At 40.1% G+C, this 26,330-nt stretch overlaps 2 protein-coding genes across 2 annotated transcripts in view; one reads left to right on the forward strand and one right to left on the reverse strand.

Annotated features, from left to right (window-relative positions):
* TG (thyroglobulin) overlaps positions 1-26,330 on the reverse strand; it is a 395,662-nt gene that overhangs the window by 90,482 nt on the left and 278,850 nt on the right.
* Positions 1-26,330, forward strand: part of SLA (Src like adaptor) — a 100,086-nt gene that overhangs the window by 38,769 nt on the left and 34,987 nt on the right. Inside the window, 2 exon segments of the mRNA XM_043979321.1 lie at positions 4,351-4,638; positions 17,810-17,919. Coding sequence (XP_043835256.1) covers positions 17,859-17,919 — 61 coding nt within the window. The 5' untranslated portion in view covers positions 4,351-4,638; positions 17,810-17,858.

Raw genomic sequence — 26,330 nt, forward strand, 5'->3', positions numbered from 1 at the left:
CTAAGGCGCTCTCTTAGTTTCTCTTCATTGACCACATCTTTCAGCCTAAAACTTCCATCATCCACAAGTTTTCCCAGCCCCAGCCCCAGTCCCACATGCCTCAAGTCATTCTAATGTCATTGACTTTTCCCAGTCTTCTTTCTCAGAATCCACTGGAATCCCCATTTGTAAGACTGATTATGAGTAAGAGGAATAACCTTTACCAGATAAACTAATATTGCCCCATCAGTCCTTTTCTAGGTGTCTTGGGACCTCCTTACGTTTCCAATCCTCTTAAACTTTACTCCCCTCCATGAACTCTATGATCCAACCCGACTGGCCTATTTGTTGTACCTCCCACATGATACTCCATATCCTGCCCCCTCTCACTGGCTATTCCCCTAGAATGCTCTCCCTTCTGATCTCTTACTCAGGCTCCTTTAACACTCAGTTCAAGGGGCACTTCCTCTAACAGGCTCTTCCTGTTCGCCAGACTGGACTCCAGTGCCATTGTCCCCTCAACATTATCCTCCTTCTACTTTGTATTTATCTTGTGCGTTATGATTTTAAGATGCTATCTTCCCTCTACTCCTTCCATCCCCATTAAGATGTAAACTCCTTGGGGGTGGCTAGATGGCACAGTGGATAAAATACTGGCCCTGCATTCAGGAGGACCTGAGTTCAAATCCAAACTCAGACACTTGACTCTTACTAGCTATGTGACCCTGGGAAAGTCACTTAACTCTCATTGCCCTGGGGAAAAAAATGTAAACTCCTTGAGAGTAGGGACTATTTTTGCTCTTTCTTTGAATCCTCAGCATTTAGCATAGTGCCCAACACAAAGAAAGTGCTTAATGAATGCTTGTTGATTGATTGGGGTGCATAATTTGACCTGAGTTATATTTAAAATGGTAACTTGATAGTTTTTCTACTGTAATTACTAGTTATAATTTTTAAAAAATTTAGACCTGTGATTTCATCAATGATAGGAACTCTTAGTGTGGAATTTCCTTCAATCTATTCAAACTGGTAATTCATCTATAGTTTAGTCTTTTTTTTTGTTTGTTTTTGTTTTTGTTTCGGGGGAGGGGCAGGGCAATGAGGGTTAAGTGACTTGCCCAGGGTCACACAGCTGGTAAATGTCAAGTGTCTGAGGCTGGATTTGAACTCAGGTCCTTCTGAATTCAGGATCGGTGCTTTATCCACTGCGCCACCTAGCTGCCCTCTATAGTTTAGTCTTAAGGAAAGCTGCTTCAGGTCAGATGTGGGGAGGCACACCGTTGGTCTGGTGGATCATATGAGCTCAGGAGTTTTTATCTGCCATAGAATTAAAGCTAATCAGGTGTCTGGGCTAAATCTGGTACCAGGAGGTGATTACCCTGGAGCAGGGGACCACGAGACTGCCTAAGGAGGGGTGAACTGGTCTGGGTGGTAAACAGAGCAGGTCAAAGTTTCTGTGATGGTCAGGAGTAGGATAAGGCCCATATATGGTGGCTTAGAGAGAGATAGAGAGACCCAGTTAGGAAGGGAAGAGTGGGGAAGGGAAGGGAGGGGAAAGGAAAAGAAAGAAAGGTAGAGAAAAGGAAGGGAAGATTGGGGAAGAGAAAGGAAGGGGAGGGAAGGGAAGAAAGAGGAGTGGAGAATAGGAAAGGAAAGGAAAGGAAAGGAAAGGAAAGGAAAGGAAAGGAAAGGAAAGGAAAGGAAAGGAAAGGAAAGGAAAGGAAAGGAAAGGAAAGGAAAGGAAAGGAAAGGAAAGGAAAGGAAAGGAAAGGAAAGGAAAGGAAAGGAAAGGAAAGGAAAGGAAAGGAAAGGAAAGGAAAGGGAAGGAAAGGGAAGGAAAGGGAAGGAAAGGGAAGTGAAGGGAATGGAAGGGAAGGGAAGAAAAAGAGAGGGAAAGGAAGGCAAGGTAGAGAAGAGGAGAGGAGAGAAAAAAAGAAAGTTACTCAAAGCACTGAGAGATTAAATAATAATAGCTAACATTATATAGTATTTACTATGTGCCAGACACTATGCTAAGTGCTTTACAATTATTATCTCATTTAATTTTCATAAGAACCCTAAGAGGTAAGTGCTATTATTATCCTCATTTTACAGATGAGGAAACTGAAGCAAATAGAGGTTAAGTGACTTGCCCAGGGTCACACAGCTAGTCTGTGTCTGAGGCTGGATTTGAGCTCAGGTCTTCCTGACTCCAAACCCAATGCTCTATCCATTGCACCATCTAGCTGCCCAAATGACTTGCCTGTGGTCATTCTACTAGTATTTATCAGAGGAAGGACTTAAAATGGGATCTTTTTAAGGCCAGCCTTCTGCTACTAAGCCATCCTGTCTCTCTATAGATTCATTAATCCACAGAATATCAGAGCCAAATAGGGCTTTGGAGGTGATCTAGTCTTAACACTCATTTTACAAAGGACACAAGTCCAGAGAGATGGATCTGCCTCCTAGAACAACTCAGACAATCCCATGAATTGGCTGTTTTTTCTTCCCCGTCAAGCTACATACAGCTTCCTTCAGAACAGGAACCTAGTCTTTCACAAGTATTGTCTTCCTCCCATCCCACAATCCCTGGGACAGTGTTCTGTAAGTAAGGGGGAACTTAAAAATCAACATTGTTTGACAGCCTGAACAAAAGTTTCCACTTTTTAAGTATAGAAACAGTCTTCCTGCTTTTATTTTGACTTCAGAAATTGCAAGCAGGGTTTCAGAATGACTTGCATATGAAAAACCAATGTATACTTTGCCACTTCAGTCTGAGAGTAGCAGACTTAGATACCCAGAAATGAGAAAGATGTAATCCCTCCCCATCTGAACTAGTGAAGGTCAGCGTCTGCCCTTCTAATGAATGTTCCCTAGTCTAATTTGTGCGAGAGTTGCTTGTGTACATGCCTTATCTTTTCTGCCATACTATAAGCTATGAGCGAGCAGGAGTTGTTCTTGGTTATCTTCACACCCATGCCTACCCTGATCCCCTGTTACCATTGCCAGCCACCTCTTCCAAATTACTTATTTTACAAATGAGGAAACTAAGGTCCAGAAAGGCTAACTCAATTGCTTAAACTTATATAACTTACTATTGTGTTAAAGCCAGAATTTGAACTCACTTCTTCTAACGTCCCTGGCATCCTGGTTGCCTCCTGCCATGATATTTTGTTTTCTAGCATTCTATGGTCTAAAGTCATTCCCAGCTCTTATGTTCTATGATTTGGGGTTCTACAGACAGTTACTGGTTACAACTATCAGGATGATTGAGACATACTTAGCCTTTTTCTTAAAACAAAACCGATGGGGCAGCTAGATGGAGCAGTGGATAGAGCACTGGCCCTGGAGCCAGGAGTACCTGAGTTCAAATCTGGCCTCAGACACTTAACACTTACTAGCTGTGTGACCCTAGGCAAGTCACTTAACCCCAATTGCCTCACTAAAAAAAAAAAAAAAGAAACAAAACCCTCTAAGACAATTTAGCTTTAGTGAAATGATTATGGGAAAGAAGCCTGATGGGGCAGGGATAAAGTAAGTGAACTACTAATGGTCAATGAATGTTGAGTAAGCCAGGAGCTAGCAGGCCTGGGTGCTACCAGTAACTCACTCTTTCACTAGCCACCTGTGTGGCCTAAGGCGAGTTACTTCATATCTCTGAGCAGGTGGAACAAGATGGTCTCTAAAGGTCCTTTCAGTTCTAACATTCCACAACCCGATGGCCAAATCTGTCAGTCACAGTGCAGAGTCTGGAAGCTGCAAGCCCAGCTTCTGTCCCACTGACAAACCCTCTAGCTTTGAAAAAGAAAATCTGCCTCATCTCCCATCAGCCTCAGTTCACCTGTTCTTAAGATCCAGTGGCTGCTTTTCCCAATGGACTCGGGAAGGCAGCTCATGAATTCATTTCCATAAAGCATCCTGACAACACCAACATTCAAACAGCTTCAGAAGGACAAGGCGTGAGTCATCTGAGACAGCTGCACCGGCAGGCTCTGTCTTGGAGGTGAAGTTTCTGACCAGTGTTTTAAACCTTTTCTAACAGAAGTTTAAAGCAGGAGTGCAGAAGGGAGTCCAAGTGAAGGGGACATGTGGTCTTCACCTGGGTCGAGCTACTCCTTAGTAGGAGGACGGCAAGCGTATTGTTAAATAGGGAAACTGAGAAAACAGAATTGGCCACTGACAGCTGCTACCTCAATTCATTCTTCTCCTGGTTTGAGCTGTCTTGGGGGCCTTGCGACGGTGCCTCTTTATTTTTACTATTTCGGTATTTATTGCCACAAGTGAGGGCCCTTTTGATTATGCACATGGCATATTCCTGTCTGGAATCCAGCTGGCCATATGTTCTCCCAAAGAGTTTGCTGTAAACTCCTGTCTTTTCCTATGTCCTTTTAGAGAGAAGCGGACACACAAGTTTCTTGTGGTTGCTAAAAACAGGAACCCAGGCTTCTGCAAACACATCGAGCCTTCCTTATTTCTAACAGAGGAAGTATGTGGCCTGTTTGGCAACTGCCGTTCTACATGATAGCATGAGCTTCATAACACTCGCCAGGGCCCCCTCCCCACGGCCGTCATTCAGCTGGTGCGGCCGCAGCTGATGGAGACTGAATGACAACGCTCACTGGGTAGCTAGTTACTGCTTGGAGCTGATGCAAAGAGGGGAAGCATGCTCACCGTTTAAAGGTAACCATCCACTTCCTTGGGCACAGGGGATGGGGAGCGGCTTACACCTGTCTTTTCTGGACTGGCTGGGGTAGAGTAGCTATGTTTCTGTCTCCTGGAAAGCAGGGAGGAAAGGTTCTGACAGAGCAGGGCACTGAATGTGGACGTATACAGGAAACAGAAAGGCTGATTTAGGTTGTTGGGTCAGTGCAACCTATGAGATCTCGAAATGCCAGAGGACTTCAGAGACCAATTCAGAGATTGACAGAAGAGGAAACTGAGGCCCAAAGGGGTAAAGTGACTTAAGGTCACAGAATTGATGACTAGACTTGGAGTCAGGAAGTCCTAGGTTTATGTCCTGCCTTGGACATTTCCTGGCTGTGTGATCCTGGGCAAGTCATTTAACCTCTCTTGTCCCTCAGTTTACTCATCTATGAAATGAGGGAGATGGATGTGATGGCCTTTAGGGACTATTTTCGCTCTAAACTTTTGCCAGATTTGAACTCAGGCAAATGAATCTTCCTGACTCTAGATACAACATGTATCCACTGTGCCACCTAGCTGCCCCAGTCCACCTGTAGGGTGTCTCATTCATTAATTTATCAGAGCTGACTGTGGACTCCAGTCCCAGCTCTGCCACCAACTCATGGAATGACCCGGGGCAAATAATTTCCCATCTGTGGGCCTCAATTTCCTCGTTTATCAAAGGAGGGGATTGGATCATATGATCTTTAAGGTCCCTCCCTGCTTTAAAAACCTATATTTTAATATTTTATGTTCTAAACCCCCTCCCTGATTTGACATTTCACTTGCTCTAATGACCACCTACCTCCCCCCGACCCGCCCCATGTCTAGTGCCAAGGGACCCAGAAGTGGAGTCCAGGGTTGTTTATAGGAGGGCTAGGAAGAGTTGAGGATGATAACCAGAGCATAGGCAGCAGTGTGAAAAGATGTCTGGGAAGTTAAATTGTGGTTAACTGGAATTCTCAGGAAACAAAGCACAGAGCTTTTGGTTTCTTCATTTATTTCTGGTTATCTAAAGCTTTTTTGGATCTTACCTTTATTCATTCATTCATCCTACATAATAATGATAATAATAATAGTTTTAATAAAAATTTATATAGTACTTGCTAAGTTCCAAGCACTGTGCTAAGCACTTTATAAATATCATCTCATTTGATCTTCACAACAACCCCGGGAGGTAAGTGCTATTATTATTTTACAGTAAAGGAAACTGAAGGTTTGAGTTCTAGGGTCTCTGCTCTCTATGCTCCTACATGAGGGCAGCTAGGTGGTGCAGTGGAGAGAGTGCCAGGCATGGAGTCAGGAAGACTCATCTTCCTGAGTTTCATTCTGGCCTCAGAGGTTAAGTGACTTGCCCAGGGCCACATAAATAGTAAGTGTCTGAAGTCAGATTTGAATTCAGGTTTTCCTGAATCTAGGCCCAGCACTCTATGTATAGAGTACTATCAATCTATCTATTGATATATCTATCTATTGAGCTAGCTAGCTAGCTAGCTAACTGTTACCTATCTATTTTTATCAATCTGTTTTTATAATCTTTCTCTCTATGCATCTATTCCGCTGCTGCAGTAAGTAGAATTTAGTGACCCTCTCTGAGTAGCTGACTCAGGATAACTATACATAAAATCTTTTTTTTTTTTTTAAGTGAGGCAATTGGGGTTAAGTGACTTGCCCAGGGTCACACAGCTACACAGCTAGTAAGTGTTCAGTGTCTGAGGCCGGATTTGAACTCAGGTACTCCTGACTCCAGGGCCGGTGCTCTATCCACTGCGCCACCTAGCTGCCCCTATATATAAAATCTTAGTGCAAGAAGATAGCTGAGAAGTCAGCCAGCCTAGTCCTCTGCCTAGAATTCAGCATTAATGATGATTTTGTGATAATACAGATAGAAAAGTCATAAAACATGATTTTTAAAGTTACACTTTTCTCAATCTCTGAGTTGCCTTAGGGAGTGGGGTAGCAGGACAGCACAGGGGAAGGACAAAAGTGTGAATCCTTTTTCTTCAACTTGTAGGTGCATGATTCTGGGTCAATTAATTCACTCCTCTGAGTATCAGTTTCTTCAACTATAAAATGAGAGGATGAGACTAGTCAATAAAGTGCTTGGATTTGGTATCAGGAGGACTTGGGGTTAAATCCTGCTATTAACATGTTGTGTGATATTGGCCCAATCACTTAATATCTCTAAGCCTTTGTTTCCTCATCGGTACAAAGAAGGGGTTGAACTAAATGAGTTCTAGGGTCTCTGCTCTCTATGCTCCTACATGAGGGCAGCTAGGTGGTGCAGTGGAGAGAGTGCCAGGCATGGAGTCAGGAAGACTCATCTTCCTGAGTTTCATTCTGGCCTCAGAAACTTGCTAGCCGTGTGACCCTGGACAAGTCATTTAGTTCTGTTTGTCTCAGGTTCCTCATCTGTAAAATGAGATGGAGAAGGAAATGGCAAACCATTCCAGGATATTTGCCAAGAAAAACCCTGAATGGGGTCACAAAGAGTTGGACTTGACTGAAACAACTGAATAACAAATCAGTGACTTGATGACCTTAGAAATCTTTGTTCTCCCACCTCTAAATTGATTAAATCTGTCTTTCTATTTAAAATGGAATATATTTTTAAAAATTTGTTGATTTTAGTTCAGTTTAATTTGGATCCACTTAATTTAGACTTTCCATGACATTTCCCCCCTCCTAGACCTTTTTTAAAAGAGTAAGTAGAAAAAAACAAAACAAAACAAAACAAAAGGGCAGCTAGATGGCGCAGTGGATAGAGCACCGGCCCTGGATTCAGGAGTACCTGAGTTCAAATCCGGCCTCAGACACTTGACACTTACTAGCTGTGTGACCCCAGGCAAGTCATCTAACCCCAATTGCCTCACTAAAAAAACAAAAACAAAACAAAAAAAGAGTAAGTAGAATGCAATACAATGTTTAATGTTTGCATTAATAGCAAAAATGGTCACAAGATCAAACTCCAATGGAAGTATTCCTTTATAGAAGCAAATCTCCCATCTCTAGTTATGTTTCTGGAACATTATCATAGCATCATGAAATTTCTAGAGTTGGAAATGACTCCCAGAGATCACCAAGTCTATTTCATGACTGAACAAAACACTTCTATAATATACATGAAGAGTTCAGTTAGATGAATTCTGAACAATAAGAAAACACTTTTGAATAAGAAACATAAAGAAAAAAAATGTTGAAGACCATTCTGTCTCTTTGGTGTTATTAAACATGACAATAATTCAACATATTCTAAAAATAATGTAAGCAAAAAACAAACATATAAATATAAATAATACACATGTAAAAATATTAAGCATAGATAATAATTCAGTTAGATGGATTCTGAATTGGTTGAGTAGCCAGGCCTAGAGACTAGTCATTAAAGATTCTTTATTAACTTGGAATGACTCCAGTAGAGTGTGTATGTGTGTATATATCTATATGTGTGTATGTATATATATATATATATATATATGTTATGTATGTGTGTGTCTGTGTTTGTATATTTAAGTGTGTGTATACATACATCCACACACATACACAGAGCGTGTGCACAGGTCTATATGTGTGTGTGTATATATATATATGTCTGTATGTGTGTATATATCTATATGTGTGTATGTATATATATGTATGTATATATCTATATATACCAATATATACATATACACATTTTTATTAAGAATTTGGATACAGGTATAGACGGCATGCCTGGTAAATTTGTGAATGACCCAAAACTGGGAAGGGATAGCTAACATGTTGAATGACAAAATCAAGACCCATAAAGATCTCAGAAAGGAATATTAAGTCAAATCAAATCTAATCTCAAGGTTGAGTTTAATAGGAATAAGTGCTTAATCTTATAGTTGGGTTTAAAAATCAGTTTCACAACTATAAGAATGGGGAGAGGAAGGGGCAACTAGGTAGCACACCGGCCCTGGATTCAGGAGTACCTGAGTTCAAATCCGCCCTCAGACACTTAACACTTACTAGCTGTGTGACCCTGGGCAAGTCACTTAACCCCAATTGCCTCACTAAAAAAAAAAGAATGGGGAGAGGAGAGGGCTAGACCACAGTTTTTCTTAATGAGATTTGATAGTATTAGTGGATGGCAAACTCAACATAAGGCAACACAACAATAAGGAAGAGAACAAAGATAGTAAGCTCTTAGGCTTAAGGACTAGGACTGAGGGGGTTAATAGTTCCTCTACACTGTGCTCTTATCAAACCACTCCTGGAATACTTTGTTCAATTCAGAGTGCCACATTTTTGCAAAGATTTTGACGAGCTAGAAAATGTCCAGAGGAGGACAGTCAGGATGGTGGAGTCCAGGCTTTATGTGTTTTGGTTCAAGAAACTTAGGATATCTAGTCTGGAGAAGAGAACATTTCAGAGTTGGGGGACAAGAGCCATCTCCAGGTAACTATAGGACAGTTCAGGTTGGACTTGTGGTCAGTCAGCCTCAAAGGAAAAAACCTAAGAACAATGGGTGGAAGTTACCCAGAAGTGGAATAGGATGCTTTTAGGACTCCTGAGGTCTTTAAGCCAAAGTCCAGTGAGCCTTGGTGAGATATGTCACAATATGGTTCTTATCCTTGTGGAGACTGAACAAGTTGGTCTCTGAGGTTCTCTTGGACTCTGAGAATATGATTCCGATTGCCAACTGTAATAGGAAGTTCTAAACATGACCTGTTAGAATATAAAATCTGTGACATGGCCCCTCCTTGAGTTTTCCAGAAATCATGTCCATCAGGAGAAAGTACCAAAAGATCTGGATGAATAAACCATCAAGTTTACTGAAGATATTGTTATATAATGAATGGAAACTATGCTGGATTTGGAGTCAAAGAACCATAAAACTCAGAGACCAGCTAGTCCAAAGCCTCATTATATTAATGAGGAAACCCTCCAGTGAGGGGAATTTGAACTGTCACACTATAGACAACTCTACAGACTCATGTGTATATTTGAGAATGTTAAAGGCTTCTATGAACGTTATTAAAGGTTCTTAGGTCTTGATTTTAGAATGTCAAAGGCATTTGTGTGTATATGTATTTGTGCATATAAGAATATCAGAGCTGGGAAGAACTTTAAAGGTCATTCAGTCTTCATCATACAGAAGAGGGAACCAAGACTGGGTGGGGTGGGGGAAGGTGATCCCAGTTACCCAGAGCTAGGAACAGAACCCACATCTCCTGATGTCCAGTTCAGAGCTGTTTCCACTATACCTCACCCTTCGAGATATGAGAAAATATGCTCTCAGGTACCCTACATAAGCATTTAATGGGAGAGAAATTAGAAAAAAGAGCAGAGAAAAAAATGGGTTTACAATAATATGATGATTTGTCCAAACTAAGAAGGGACCAAAAACACTGATGATTAGAGCTAGAAAAAAAATCTTACAAAATGGACTTCTAAAACACAGAACGTTTGAACATAGCATATATTATCTTAGAGGCAGAAGGGCCTTAGGATATAGACTGTCAGAGCACAGAATGCTCTTAATTAGAAATGTCCATCCTAAGCTGGATGGAACCTTAAGACACATAATGTGAGCACATCTATTAGTAAGGCTGATAAGAGTTTAGAAATCATCTATTCCAAAAACTCCCCATTTGATAGACGAATAAACTGAGCAACCTGGCCAAGGCCACAGAATTACCTAAGTGTCAAAGACAGGAATGAAAGCTGAACCTTTTACCTCCAATTCCAGTTTTCTTTCAAAAAGAGAGAGGTCATTGTGCTATGTGGAACATCACTAGGGGTCTTTGAAGAACATGCAGAGGAGTAGGGAGGCAGTGGGATTTGGTGTTTTTCTATGTCTCCATCCTATGCCATCTATCCTCATCCCATACTTCAGAAAGATTCTTAAATTTCTCCTAATGGAATTAACAGCAAAGCAACTGTTGATCAGGCTCCTCATGCTCTGTCACATCAATTCTTGGGCAATTTCCCTAACAGGGATGCCCTTATAGTCTTCCTGCTTGAATACTTCCAGTGATGGGAAACTCCTTACTTTGCAAGACAGTATATATGATCAAATTATTAGAAATGCTTTAATATCGAGCTAAAAATCCATTTCAGCACCTACATGGCACAATGACTGGAATGTTGGAGTAAAGAAGACCTGAATTCAAATCTAACCCCATATATTTACTGGCCGTGTCACTTAGCCTTTGTTTTCCTCAGTTTCCTCATCTGTAAAACAATAATAACACCTACCTCCGAGGGTTGTTGTGAAGATCAAATGAAATAATAATTGTAAAGCACATAGTAAGCTTAAGTAAACATATGAACATTAGATATTATTATTATTATTATTGTTATTGTTATTATTTTTCCTATACTTCTAGTCATTAATCAGAGTTGCCCTCTAAAATAACACAGATTATGTCAACTCCATCAGTAATCTCCAAATTTTTTTGATCACATACTACTATAAGTAAATTATCTTCAAGCACAGACATTGTATATACATATATAAACAATATGTATATTCAATTATTTATTCGTTAGATACATGCATTGTTTTACTAATAATAGTATATATTGTTAAACCCACCCAGAAATAGAAAACAAAAAGGATGAAATAAAGATTAAATAATATTTATTCCTAGAATTACTAGGGAGTCACTGGACTGACTTGGTCAGATTTGTACTTTAGGAAGATTGATTTGATAGCTGTGTGGAATATGGATTGGAGAGGGGTGAGAGATGGGACAGAGAGATCAGTTAGAAGACTACTGGGAAAGCCCAGGCTAGAGGTGATAAGGACCCGAATTTGGGTGGTAGATGTGTGAGCTATGGGAACCAATGGGAGACACACTGTGGGAGTAGAAATCACAAGATTTGGCAATTGGCTGGATATGTAAGGTGAAGGAGAGTAAAGAGCTGAAGATGATACTGAGGTGGTGAGCCTGGGTGACTATCAGGACAGTCAGTAATAGTGAAGTTTGGAAGAGGGTGGGTTGTTTTGGGAAAGATAATACCCTGAGATCACGACACAGATCACAACCCATTAATACCCTCAACCTGTGAGATGCTCTGGGGGACAGTTGAAAGGATGATAGTCCCAAAGGTACCTGTGCAGCTGCTGTAATGGGTGGTGCCTGGTTTGTTTTTAGATTATAAATGACCTAAAGGGGGAACTCTTGGAGATTACAAAGCAGAGAGAGGGGATGAAGTTGGGGAGTGTGGGAGGATAATGACAGGTGTTGTAGGGTTGGAAACAAGCACCACAATTGGTGGTATAGGACGTGATCCATCTTCCTACCCTTTGATGAGTTGAATACATACCTCTTAGAATCAGGTTCAAGGTCCCTGTTTGATTCAGGGTCAGAGGAGAATAGGGAAGGAACTGGTTCAGAAAATGTGGCTATAATGATGTGGTAGTCACTAAAAAGATAAAGCTCAGGCTGAGTGACAGGAGAGGGGAAAGGGAAGGATACCATTTTCAGTGCAGGCAGCAAAAGGTGTTTCATTGAAACATCACAGAACTGTCTTTCTCCTCCTCTTCTTTCTCCTAAGTTCATAGCCAGGGCAAATCAGGCCTTAACTAGACTTTTCCCTGGGATATGCCCAGTTACATCCCCTGACATGTTCATCCAAATACTGCTGCTATATCATTTAGGAATCTAATGTCTCTTTGGTATAAAGAAAAAAAAAGTTTATGATTCTGGGAACCCAGCTTTCATTGCTTTTAAAATTGATTTTTCCCTATAACTTTTACACGATATAGAGAGAATATGCTATAGTGCAGGGATATAGCACTGTCAGTTTGGAGTTATGTATATAAAATGATTCTTTTTTTCCTTTAGAAAAGAGATGAATGGGGCCCTGACATCTTGGATGCAACATTCTCAAGGAAGTTAGAATCAAGAGAGCACAGGGAAAGGACAGCCTACTTTTGTGGTTTACTTCAGCTGAGCCTCCTTCCATAAAGTCTTTACTAACCCCTGGGTCTCCCACACAAACGGGGATGTTCTCTCTCTCTCTCTCTCTTTCTCTCTCTCTCTTTCTCTCTCTCTCTCTCTCTCTCTCTTTCTCTGTCTCTCTCTCTCTCTCTCTCTCTCTCTCTCTCTCTCTCCTCTGTGAATATATTCTAACTTTTATTACAATAATTTTGTGTCCATTTCTCCTACTGGAGTCTAAACTACTTGAAGGAATGGCCTGTCTGTACTTCCGGCAATACAAAGTCAAATAAACAAATGAATGATGTCAGTAGGAAGACACTTTCCTATTCTATAACAACTGAAATTTCTGTAGTGTTTTAGAGGTATCTAATTGGAGCCTCATAATGACCCTATTGCTCTTTACTCCCATTTTACAGATGAAAAAACCAACTGGCCGAGGTTAAGTGACTTGCCCAGGATTACACAGTGAAAATCCAAGGCAGTATTTGAATTCAGGTCTTTCTGATTCCAAGTTCAGAACCCGACCCACTACACCCACCTCTTCTAAGTCCATTTAGATTTTTCCATCAATTCTAGCAGCCTCTTGGCTTCTCCACTAATGACAGTCACGTTGATGCCAGTTAGGTGCAAAACTGAGGTTGCATTCTCTTCAAAGAATCTCCATGTGCTCTCTCCTTTTAGTACATAAGTTCCAACTGCAGCATATTGCATATTCTATCAATCAACAAGAATTTACTAAGCACTAGTATGTCATGTGGTAGAGATTCAAAGACTGTAATTAACAATTGCTGCCCTGAAGGAACTTTCATTCTATCCAAAGAGATAAAATGTACACATGATGTATGTTCAAAATATATGCTAATCAATATTGCGTGTTCCCTAAAAGATGTTATTCAGTCTTCAGAGTAGCAAGGCATAGGCCTGATCCCAACTCATGGGAATTTATTTTCTAATCAGACTAAATAAGGAGAGAATAATCATTTCTGTGTCTTCTAACTATGTTTTTTTGAGTGTCCATTGAAGGTTATGATAGGCAGGTAGGTGGCAAAATGAATAGAGTGCTGGGCCTAGAATCAAGAAGACTCATTTTCCTGCATTCAAACATGGCCTCAGATACTTGCTAGCTCTATGACCCTGGGCAAGCCTTGGTTTCCTTATCTGTAAAATGAGCTGGAAAATAAATGACAAATCACTCCAATATCTGCTAAGAAAATCCCCAAACAGGGTCATGAATAGTCCTACCTGACTGAAATGACTGAAAAACAACATTGGAGGCTATAAAAAGACAGTCATTAAACCACTTCCATGTGAAGTTGGGAAACCTGAATTTGAGAATTCCAGCATGAAGTGCCGGGAGATCCCTGGGAAATCATTGAGAATGATATCTCATTTTATATATGTTTATAAATAGTTATACATAAATAACCCAAGTAGGGTTTGAAGTCAGGTCTCTTCACTGAAAATCCATTGCTCCTTCTATATTGCCCATCGATTAGAGAATCATGTCCAACAGAGCAAAAGAACTCCATTCTCCTCACCCCGCCTACTTTGTGGTGCTTGTTGATGGTGGCTGCAAGGAGAAGAGAGGGGATCTGGGTCTCTGATGTGATCAATATGGGGAACTTACAGCGTGAAAATTCCTTCTACTTATGAAGACTGACCAGTCTCCCTAACTTAAAGTCTTAGAGAGTTGTTTTGGGGGCTCTAAGATGTTGTTAGTTGCCTAAAGTCCTACAACCCTTATGGGTCAGAGCTAGGATTTAAAACCAGGTCTTCTTGAATCGCAGGCTAGCCCTCTCTTTACTATATCATGATTCCTCTTGTCATTCTTATGTAAGACAGAAATAATAGCTGACATTTACAGAGCTATATCTCCACATATAATGCTTTGCACATAACAGTCACTGGATAAATGTTTATTGATATTATTGAACATAGACTCTATACCAATTGGACCCTATGCTCCCTGAAGTCAGGAATCATGCCCAAGTCTTTAATCTAACTCCCCTAAGTACCCACCACAGTGCCATGTGTCTGGTAACTCTTGATAGATACTTATTGGCCAACTGAGTGAACACCCCAAGAAAGAATTTAATTCTTAACTTTTTTTTTTCTGAACCAAGCTGGTATGCTACAGAAGACTAAAGTCAGATTCTCCATGATGAGATTTTGGAGTTATTTGTGTTGACTGGCCTAAATGTCATGAAGGGCCTAAAGGTGGGAGAAAATGGGGCGAGAAGCCTACCTCAGAAAGAGGAATGAGCTCATTTGTGGGACATGCTTGCTCTTCTCTGTTGCTCACTATGCTGCTCTCAGGTTTCCAGGGTCAATGGTTCAGCATGTCTTTCCTCTTCATTTTTTGCTTTTTACTGTGTTGATATGTATGTCTTACAAGATATAGATTCACATCCTGATTGTGCCACATAGCAAAGTGAAATTAGGAAGTCTAATAAGGAGTCTCATTTTCAATATCCAACCCCAGAGGGCAATAATCTTTGTCCCACCTACCTGACAGGATTGGTGTGAGGTTAAAATGTTTCCCTCCTCCCTTCTGTCTCTGAAGCTCCTGGATCCTTCTAAGGCCACCTCCTATGGGAAATCTTTCCTAATCCCCCACCCCAATTATCAGTGTCCTCTACTCCCTGTTAATTACTTTGTATTTCCTTTGCATATATATATTACAATCTATAAAATGAGGAACTTAATAATAAAAACAGCTAGCATTTACGTAACTCAAATGCCTTAAAGTTTGCAAAAAAACAAAACAAAAACCACCCAACTTTACACATAATCCCATTTCATCCTCACAAGATCCCTGTGAGGTAAAGGCTACTATTGCCCCTATTTTACAGATAAGAAGACTGAGACTTAATGGTTATGCTACTTGCTCAGGGCCACACAGTTGATTAGTGTTAGAGGTAGGTTTCAAATTCAAGTCTTTTTGGAGGCATCTGACTATTGGAACAGGATATAAAATGTTGGAGCGAAAGTTGGGACACCTGAGTTCCAATCTGGACAAGTCATTTAACCTCTGTCTCAGTTTCTTTCAACTGTAAAACAACATGTACTCCAACAGGGTTGTTGTGAGGATCAAATAAGATTAAAATACACACACACACACATATGTGTGTATGTACTTGGCACATAGTAAACATGAAATAAATGCTTCTTCCCCTTGCCCCTTACCATCTCCCAGTTCAGCTCTATGTACCACACCATCTAGCTTCCTCTTCCCACTCATGACTTCTATTATTTCGTCCCATAGGAAGACTATGAGAGGTTGAGGAATGTGAGAAAGCTGGAGGAGGACTGTCCCAAGGCTGGACCCAGGTCTCAAGAGAGTGAAGCTTGGCTATAGTTACTCCTTTTCTCCCCCTTAGCTCATGAAAGACTTCCTCTGAATGCCAAAAAGAGCCTCCCTATATGCTTTTCATTTTGCTCATTAATTAATTGATGTTAAGAGGGCCCTTTTAGGACATTTTTCTTTGGGGGAACAGAAGGCACTTCACATAAGAGATGTTTGATAAGTTTAGAATTGAATTGAGTGGTTGGGGAAATTTCAATTTATGCAGTGGTTGGGGAAATTTCAATTTATGCCAGCTCACATGGGTAATGGAATGTGTTCATGAAATGGGTTGACTCTCCAGGGTATGTCAGCTCCATTAAATAAGATAAGATTCTTAAACTCCAATTCCATTCAACGGTGATTTATTATATATCTCCTAAATGTAAGTCATTGTGTTTAGTGCCAGGAGCATACACATATGAAAATTGACTCAGTCTCTATCCTCAAGGGGCTTACAATCCAATCTAATGGAGGTGGTAGTAGTGATGTATGTTGCAAAGAGGGGAGAGTATAGGAATAGGATATGAAGACTGTTGTTATATCCTTAGAATATAAGATCCTTGAGAATAGGGATAGTTTCGTTCTCTGTATCTGTATCCCCAGCACCTAGCACATTATCTAGCACAGTGATTCATAAATGCTTGTTCACTAGGTGATGCATTGATTGAATACAAATAGGTAAGATGTAAGGCAGAGTGTGATTGGGACAAAGGAAAGAAAAAAATTGTTCTGAGGGGGTAGGCAGGGGGCAGTTAGAGTAGGACTTTTTAAGAGGAGGTAGCACCTGAGTTGGATATTTAAGGAACAGAGGGGCTTCAATATATAGAGATAGGTGATAGACATGGAGTCCATTAGTATTATAGGGAAAGGAATGAGCAGAGGCATGAAGGTAGGAGAGGCCAGGATGAGAATGGGGGATGGAGAGTAGATTAGTTGGTCTAGAATGTAGAATATGAGGAGGCTAGTCTAAGCTAAGATTGGACAGGTAATTTGGAGCCAGTCAGTAGAAGGCCTTGAATGTCAGGCTCAGGTATTAAAAATTTCACTTTGTAGGCAATGGAAGACCTTTTGCTTTGACCAAACAGCACAGAGGCAGTAATATGCTTAAGTTATTAGAGTCTTTTGGCACTTGAGAAAGTTATTTTCCTGGGAAAAAAATTACCTTGGGTCCATCATTTGACAGTGATGGACAGGGTACCAATCACTTCCACTAAGATTCATATTTGATGCCTCACCATGCCACAGAAGGGACTCCAGGTTCGTGAAGGCTGTCCCAGTAGAGTTTGAAGTCTGATATTTCCCCTGACCTGGAGAGCTTCACATGCTGTCCCAGTAACAGTCTGGCTTAGATAAATTGGAAGGGTTTTATCACCAGGTTGATGACAGGATCATTATGACAGCAGTCTGAGCATTTTTTGCCTACAGCAATTCTCAAAGACTGTCTTAAGTCATGGAGTGGCTGTGGTCTCTCAGTAGATGGGTCACCGACTGAATCACAGATCTTTTAAATATTTTAGTCAACAAAGATATATTTCGTAGATGATGCAAATTACTGATGTCTCTCAAACTCCACCCCTTGTTCCCCAAAGCTGTCCTCAGGTTTTTCACTGTGTTCAGCTTGAGGCACAGGAGTAATGGAAACTTTTGCAACAAACAGCATTTGTTAGCGACTTCCCTCTGTGGTTTTTTTTTCCCCTTCTGTCGTTCCCCTGATAAAACAACTTGAGCTGCCTCAGTATAACCAGCTCACAAATCTCTTCTTCACATAAAAAAACATCAGCTTTCAAGATGCAAGCCGCTTTTTTCTAAAAAAAAAATGATGCACTATGCATTCTAAATTGGGTCATTCTCAATCCCGAGAGCTTGGTGCCAGCCCCTCATTTAGTGTGTGTTTCCTCTGTCTTAGTTTTGAAGTTGCTTCTTCTAACCCAAGAGTGAGAAATTGAATAGGAGAGATGGGCAACAGCATGAAGACATCTACTGCGCCACCTGAAAGACCTCTGCCTGGCCCAACGGGTAAGTCCAATTTCTTTGGAGTATTGTCTCTGCGTGTGGTCTCTCCAGCAGTTCATTGCACACAAGTGAGAGTTTCTTCAGAAGGAATAGGGTACCATGTATATGTCTGCACAACAATCATGGGGTTAGATCTTAAGTTAAGAGATCTGGGTTCTAGTTCCAGCTCTGTATTGACTGTTCACTCTTTTAGTTTTAATTTCCTCATTTGTTGTTGCTGTTGTTGTTTGTCCTTCATTCTCAAAGAGGACCGTGACATTGGAAGGTAATGTCATGACTTTCACTGAATTGGATTTTAGTGAGAGAGGTCTGTGCAAGGTCACCAACTTTACTCTCTCCTCTGGAACCATCTGGGTCCAGTGGCAAGATATATATAAGGATGACTGGAGATGGTCTTGGATGTTTACAGTGATTGGAGTTAAGTGACTTGCCCAGGCTAGGAAGTGTCTGAGGTGAGATTTGAACTCAGGTCTTCCCACCTTTCAGGGCCAGTGATCTATCCATTGTGCCATTTGGCTGCTGCTCCTCATTTATAAGATGATATCAGAGGTCTCTTGCAGCTCTAACATTCTGTGCTCCATTATTCTTTAAATTTTCTTAGTGATTATTGGGATTACTATTAAAGGCAAGTGAAGCAGGGTAGTACAGTACAAATATCACTGATTTTGGAGTTAGAAATCTTGGATCTTACACTTCTACTTGAAAGATCTTGGATGAATCACTTAATCTATATGGGCCTTAGCTCCCTGATCTAGAAAAAGAGAAGCTGTACTAGCTGACCTCTCAGGTTTCTTACAATTCTAAATTTATCACCCTCTGAATTTTCTGTCCAGTTCCTAAAGTAATAAAAAGGGATTAAAATATGTCCCTCAGGGCTCTGTGGCCATGGGAAAGAGAAACTAATATTGCTGTGCTAAGGCTGTTGATGGCAATGTAAGAGAGGAATACCCTATTGATAAGGAACAAGTGATAAAACTTCATTATCTGTGCTAGGTTGCTGGGTAAATGACTTCCTAGACCCCATAAATTAACTCAGGGTCCCACAGAGTTAGGCAGTACCTGGTTGATTAATTTATAAAGTAGTAAATTGATGCTGGGTAGAGGGAGGGTGAACAAACACTTCTTTAGCGCCTACTATATGGCAGGAACTGAGGATACAGAGATGGAAATTAAATACTCCCTGTCCTCAAGGAACTTATTAGAACAACTTCCAAACTCTTCTCCCAAAATTCCTTGGTTAAACTGCAAGAGACTGAATTCAGATAAATGGATTCTGGTTTATGCCCAGATAACATTTGCTGAGGTTCATGTGCTTTGGAATTCTTGAGGTAGATAAGGTGGTTGCCTTAAGAACACCTCATACAAGTGAAAAGTACAGGGACCTTGAATGAAGACATCTGGCTTCTAAGCCTGTGTCTGCCAAGAAATGGCTCTGTAACTTTTGGCACATCAATTCATCCCTCTGTGTCTCAGTTTCCTCTTCTTGAAATTGTGGTTATTGGAATAGCTAAGCTTTAAGATGACATCCAGATCTAATACTGGAGGTTTTTGTTATAGCCTTCTATGTTATAAGGATCATTCTAATTGGAGTGGTCTCTGTTCTAACACTGAATCTTCCAAGTTTTGTTCCAACTTTGACTCTATATTCTAGTATTCTATTTGCTAATTGAATCTCCCAGTTCTGACTATTTGTATTCCAACATTATGCCTTCTAGGGTTCATTCTAGGTCAAATATTCTATGCTTTATTCTCACATTTGATATTATGAGGCCCTTTCTAGCTCCTATATTTTATGAATCTATGAAAGTGAAGGAATTATACTGGTACTCAATTAAGTCACTGCTAGAACTAAAAGAGGTTAAAGCAAGCCTTCCCATCCCGTGCTGCCCCACCCCTTCCCCTTCCCTTGCAAAGAAAATCCATTTTCTACATGCTTTAGAACTTATCTTCTTCAGGCACTTTCAAGTGCATGAGTTCTCCTAGACTGAAGCATGATGTTTACAACTTAAAGAAAGCTGAGTTGCAGGATCACAAAATGTTAAAGCTAGAAGAGACTATTTAGTCTAATCCTCTTGTTTTTATAGATGAAGACAAGAAAGTTAAGTGACTTTCCCAAGGTCACATAGTCAGTTTGCGGCAGAGCTCTCAGCCACAAAATCTATTCTTTCAATATCTATTTTACCCTCTTGTTCTAGAATATCAGGGCTGTTTTCCTTGATAATTTCTTGAATGATGATGATGGATGATGATTAAGCTCTTTTTTTGATCATGGCTTTTAGGTAGTCCAATAATATTTAAATTATATCCCCTGGATCTATTTTCCAGGTCAGTTGTTTTTCCAAAGAGATATTTCACATTATCTTCTATGTTTTTCACTCTTTTGGTTTTGTTTTATTGTTTCTTGATTTCTCATAAAGTCATTAGCTTCCATTTACTCAATTCTAATTTTTAAGAAATTATTTTCTTCACTGAGCTTTTGTACCTCCTTTTTTATTTGTCCGATTCTACTTTTTAAGGAGTTTTTTTTTTCCTTCAGTGAATTTTGGGCTTCTTTTTCCATTTAACCAATTCTGCTTTTCAAGGCATTCTTCTCTTCATTGACTTTTTGTGCCTCTTTTACCCTTTAGCCTAGTCTGTTTTTAAGGTCTTTTATTTCTTCAATATTTCTCTGTGTGTGTGTGTGTGTGTGTGTGTGTGTGTGTCTTCTTTACCAAACTGTTGACTCTTTTTTCGTGATTTTCTTGCATCACTCTTATTTCTCTTTCCATTTTTTCTTCCATTTCCCCTACTTGATTTCAAAATCTTTTTTGAGTCCTTCCATGGCCTGAGCCCAATTCATATTTTTCTTGGAGGCTTTGGTTGTAGGAGTTTTTGACTTTGCTCTCTTCTCAGAGTGTGTTTTGATCTCCTTGTCACCATAGTTACTTTCTATGGTCAGAAATTTTATCTGTTGTTTGCTCATTTCCCCAGCCTATTTCTTGACTTTTAAGTCTTTGTTAAAGTAGGGCTCTGCTTCCAAGATGGAGGTTGTACTATCCCAAGCTTCAGGGGTTTATGCAGCTGTTTTCAGAGATATTTCTAGGGACCTGTAAGTTTTTAGGTTTTCCAAGGTGGTATGATCTAAGAAAAGATGTGTTTAATACTCTCTTGGCCTATGCTCTGGTCTTTGAGTGACCACAAGCACTCCTTTCTGCCCCAGAACTATAGGAAGTATCCCTGCTTCATTGTGGCTGCAAACTGTGGTATGCTAGTGCTCCTCTCTACCCTGGGACTGCCACCCAGGAATGTGACTTGGATCTGAGTATGGGCAAATAAACAGAATCCTGCTTTGGTGCTAGCAAATAGACCCCAGTAATCTCCTTCTAATATATTTTTTCAACCCCCTTATTGTCTATGGGCTGAGAGTTGCAAAAGCAGCTGCCACCACTGTTGATTCAGTGGCTCACAAGGCCTGTTCCTGGTTTGCTGGGTCCTGGTCTGTACTGGTGTGGCATGTACTGGACTGTGGCCTACTCTTACCCAGGTGCAACAGACCTTTCCTGCTGACTTTCTAAATTCTTTTTGTCTGGAAAATTATTTCACCCTGTCCTTTTGTCAGTTATGCCACTCTAAGAATTATTTTATGGCATTATTTAAAAGTGTTTGGGGGAGAGCTCAGGTGAGTCTCTGACTTTTCTCTACCATCTTGGCTCTGCTCATACCTCAGCCACAAAATCTAAGCCAGGTTTTCTGACTTCTACTCTATGCTTGAAACAAGCTACAGATGAATAATATCAAATTAGGCAAAATACAGAGTCAGAAACAGCATTGAATTACATTCAATGTAATTCAGTTGTCTTGAGTAACTTAGGTTGCACCAAGGGTAGGACGGTTATGGTTACCTATAGCAGTGAAACAGTTTTTGTGTGTGTATAACTGTAAAGTGAAGGCAGCATAATTTCCATGAATCCAACTGTACTTGCATTATTTCTACTACACATTATTAGAATTGAGGAAATTCTGAATAGTTCATGAGGTGAATAGATTAGAATTATTTGTGGAATGAGCTGTCTAATAGAGAGGCTATTTCTGAGGTCCATCCCAACTTTGAGATTCCATGAAGAAATAAGGATGATTATAATGTTTTAATCATTAAAAGCCAGAGAAATACAGAGACAGAAAGAAATCAAATCCAAGGCTTAAATAGAATTAGATAGGGACCTTAATGAAAACCAGGTTATATCTAAAAATCAGCCAAATATGTCCAGATTATTTCTATTCCCTCCTTTTTAAAATTGATCAGAATCTGAATCATGAAATCACAGTCCATCCAGGTTGGAAGGGACTTCAGACATCTATTCCTTCTACTATCGGGGCTAGAATTCTGTTGACTAGTAGTCATCCATCCTCTTCTTGGAGACCTCCAGTTAGGGGGAACCAATTACCTCCCAAGGTAGCCCATTATATAATGTAATAGAAAGAGTGCTAGCCTTGTAATGAACATGTCCTGGATTCAAATCCCACTTCTGACACATGGCGATGGGTAATTCACTTATCCTTATGGAATTTGTTTCTTACTCCCTGCCTTGTGGGGTTGTTGTGAAGCTCAAATACAACAACACATGTAAAGCATTTTGCAAACTTTAAAGTATTGCATAAATGACATTTGTCATTGGTGTTCTAGGACAGCTCTGATGATTAAAAAGTATTTTCTGAATCAAGTCCAAATGTAGAACATCCCTGCATTTTCCCCCATGTTGCTGCTAGTTCTGGCCTCTGAAGCCAAGCACAACTAATGTATCCCTCCTGCCATGTGACATCCCTTTAGATACTTGAGACCAGGCATTGTGTCACCCCCAAGTCTTCTCATCCCTAAGCCAAAGAGCCCTGGCTCTTTCATCCTCCAGCATCTTCTTGATGATGAGATTGAATGTATCTACTGCCAACAAATGACTGAGTTTCACCTTTCTATTGAGAGACCCAAGAAACTTTAGAGATTCTCTAATCTAAATCCCACACTTTTCCAGTTGAGGCCTGGAGAGAGGAAGCTATTTGGCCAACAATCACACAATGAGTTAGTATCAGTGAGGAGGGAGAACAGGTGTGTGGCACACAAAGAAGGATTGATTCCCAATGCTTCTAGGGAAAAAAATACCATTTTGTAATGTTGATTGGTACACAAATATGTTTTATAAGAAACATGTCAGAAATTCTTTATAAGGATTTTGTAACAAACACACCAAAACAGGAAAGTTGTCTCCTTTGAGGGTTACATGCTCATTATAATAAGGTTGCCCTTGCTTTGCCAGCTTCCTCAGTGGTAGCAAGATTTTGTTCTTTGACGATTGGATTTGATCACTAGAAATAGCCAAATGTTGTCAGGAGTCGAGGCAGATAAAAAAAAAGGTGGGGAAATAGTGTGGGGGTCAAAGAGACATGATGATATAATATCAAAATGAGATTGACTTTCACAGAATTGAAGAATTTGAGAGTTGGAAGGGACCTTAGTGACCCTCTAGTCTGGGCTACTCAGCCTGATTGTTAAATATTCAGTGTGAGCATGTACACCTTGGAAATCAGCTGACTACAATTTGAGGCTTGATTTTTTTGTTTTGTTGATTGCCTGGACTTAAGAAAGTGATAGAAAAAATGTTAAGAATTCAAATTAGGGGCAGCTGGGTGGCACAGTGGATAGAGCACAGCCTCGGACTCAGGAGGACCTGAGTTCAAATCCGACCTCAGACACTTGACACTTACTAGCTGTGTGACCCTGGGCAAGTCACTTAACCCCAATTGCCTCACCAAAAAAAAAATCAAATTAAAAGTGTGTAGAGCATACATTTCTTTCTTGGGGGAGCTGGTTGTTAAGAATCTACTGTAAAAAATATATATACTGTACATTGTTGCTCTAGTCAAACCCATACCCAAAAGAAACCCTTACTATAATATACCTAGAAAGTGCTTACTAAGCCTTTTGAAGACCTCAAAGGAGAGGCAGCTAGGTAGTATAGTGGATAGAGTGGTGGGCCTGGAAGCAGGAAGACTTATTTTCCTGAATTCAAATCCGGCTTCGGACACTTACTAGCTCTGTGACTCTGGGCAAGTCAGTTAACCTCTGTTTGTCTTAGTTTCCTCATTTGCAAAAAGGGGATAATAATAATAACAACCTCCTGATGTTGTTGGAAAGATCAAATAGATAATAATTATAAAGTATTTAGCACAGTGCCTAGCACATAGTAAGTACTTTATAAATATTGGTTTTTATTATAGTTAATAATTATTATACCTTCCCTCTAGGATGCCATTAATTTTAATAATTATTCTAGGTCTTCCTTTGTGATTGTAACATGGGGCAGTCTGACATGGTAGAAAGGGCTCTGAACTTGGCTTCAGGAGTCATGGATCCTAATAAAAAAACCACAGATCTAGAGCTAGAAGGAACCTCAGAAGCCTTCCTTGTCTGATCTCTTCATTTTATAGTTGAGGAAACTGAGGCCCAGGGAAGGCAAATAACTTGCTCGAAGCCAGGGGCAGGATTTGAACCCAGGTCCTCTGATTTCACAGACACAGTCTGTGGTGCACAGCATTTTTTTTTCCTACTAGACAATGCCAGAGCTGAGAAGGGAATTAAAGTTAGATGATGTCTACTTCATGGGCGAAGTCCCTTTCTATTTCCTTTGTCTTTAGATTTTGGGGGTAGGGTTAGTGATTTGAAAAACATCTTCTGCATAAGGCCCTTGAGGCCACCTGACTATCCCATGGGCATCCCAGCTATAATGGAATGAACTCCAGATTTGGGGTCACGGGCTCTGATCCCAGTTCCAATCCTATTGTATAGATATTTCACCTAACATTTGTGAGTCTTAGCTTCCTCCCCTATAAATATGAGATTAGATGAAATGTTCTCTACATACCTGTCCAGATTTAAATTTCCAGTTCTATGAATCCTGGTCCTGGTATTTATTAGCTGCATGTCTTTGGGCACTTGGTCTATATGAATTTCAGTTTTCTCATCATTTTCTTAAGGGTGGATATCGGTATTTGCACAAAGTTGTGATGAGAATGCCTCACATATTTTAAAGTGTTATTATAGGATAATAAGCTAATACTTGGAGTTCTTTGGCCAGCCAGTTCCAATCCAACAGCCTTTTATTAAGATTCTACTTTGGAGAGGCATTGTCAATGCAAAAACAAAATAAAAAATAGTCCCTACTTTATATTCTACTGGATGATGTGGGGTAGAGATGTAAGGGAGCAGGGACTATAATGAAAATTGACATTTATATAGAATGCTAAGGCTTGTAAACCACTTTTATATGTTCTATATAATTTGATCCTTATATCAACTCTAGGAGGCAGGGCCACATATGAGGAAACTGAGTTTCAGAGACCCTGACTTAAGGTCACATAGCTAGTAAATGTCTATTGCTAGATTTAAACTCAGATCTTCCTGACTTAAATCCAGTGCTTTATCCATTACACCACACTGCCTAAATTATAACAAGCTCATTCAGAATCGAAGAGTTTCTGTTTTCAGATGCTAAGCTAAGATAAACTGTGCATTGATTGCATACTAACAAATTAAAAGCAAAAATCATATATAGACCATCAGCAAGCAGATGGAAGATGCAAAATGCTCTCCAAATTATTGTTTAAAACACCTGTAAGTTGGTTTTCCCCCCAACTTCATTTGGTAGTGAGGGAGAAAAGTAACATTATCTTCACTTAGTAAAAAAGGAAGTTAATGTCCAGAGTAGTTAAATTGACTTATCAATGACCATACCACGTGGCAGCAGCAACGGAGAGTATTTTCCCCCTCATCGGTCACATTGTACCTTGTCTTAAAGTTATTTATATATTTGTCTTCTCCTAGACAATAAACTCCCTTAGGTCAGAGACACACTCTCTTTATCTTTCTATTTCCCTATTACATATAATATTGGACCTTAAAAATAGCAATTGATCAAAAACTGTTGATGGAATGAATCAATAAAGTTATCTAGATCTTCTGCTTCTCTTCCTTCAAGTGTTCTTTCCAGTAGATTTTGTAATCTATTCGCCCTCCACCCCAAACTCCATGTAATCTTGTCCATTCTGGAACTTTTACAAAACTAAGGCAAGCAGAATGATTCACAGGGCTAGAAAGGACATCAGAGAACATCCGATCCTTTTTAACCCCTCATTTTAGAGATAAGGAAGCCAAGATGCAGAAAGGAGACTTGATGTTCCAAAGGTTGCTTTACTGATTAGTGGCTTTGGCACTAAAGACACCAGTCTCTAGCCTCCCAGTCCATTTGGTTCCTTCACCTTGCTGCCTTGAAAATATTAATAATGAATCGGGGCAGCTAGGTGGTGCAGTGGATAAAGCACCATCCCTGGATTCAGGAGGACCTGAGTTCAAATCTGGCCTCAGACACTTGACACTATCTGTGTGA

The sequence above is a fragment of the Dromiciops gliroides genome, chromosome 1 (assembly GCF_019393635.1).
Source record: "Dromiciops gliroides isolate mDroGli1 chromosome 1, mDroGli1.pri, whole genome shotgun sequence".
Classification (NCBI taxonomy): domain Eukaryota; kingdom Metazoa; phylum Chordata; class Mammalia; order Microbiotheria; family Microbiotheriidae; genus Dromiciops; species Dromiciops gliroides.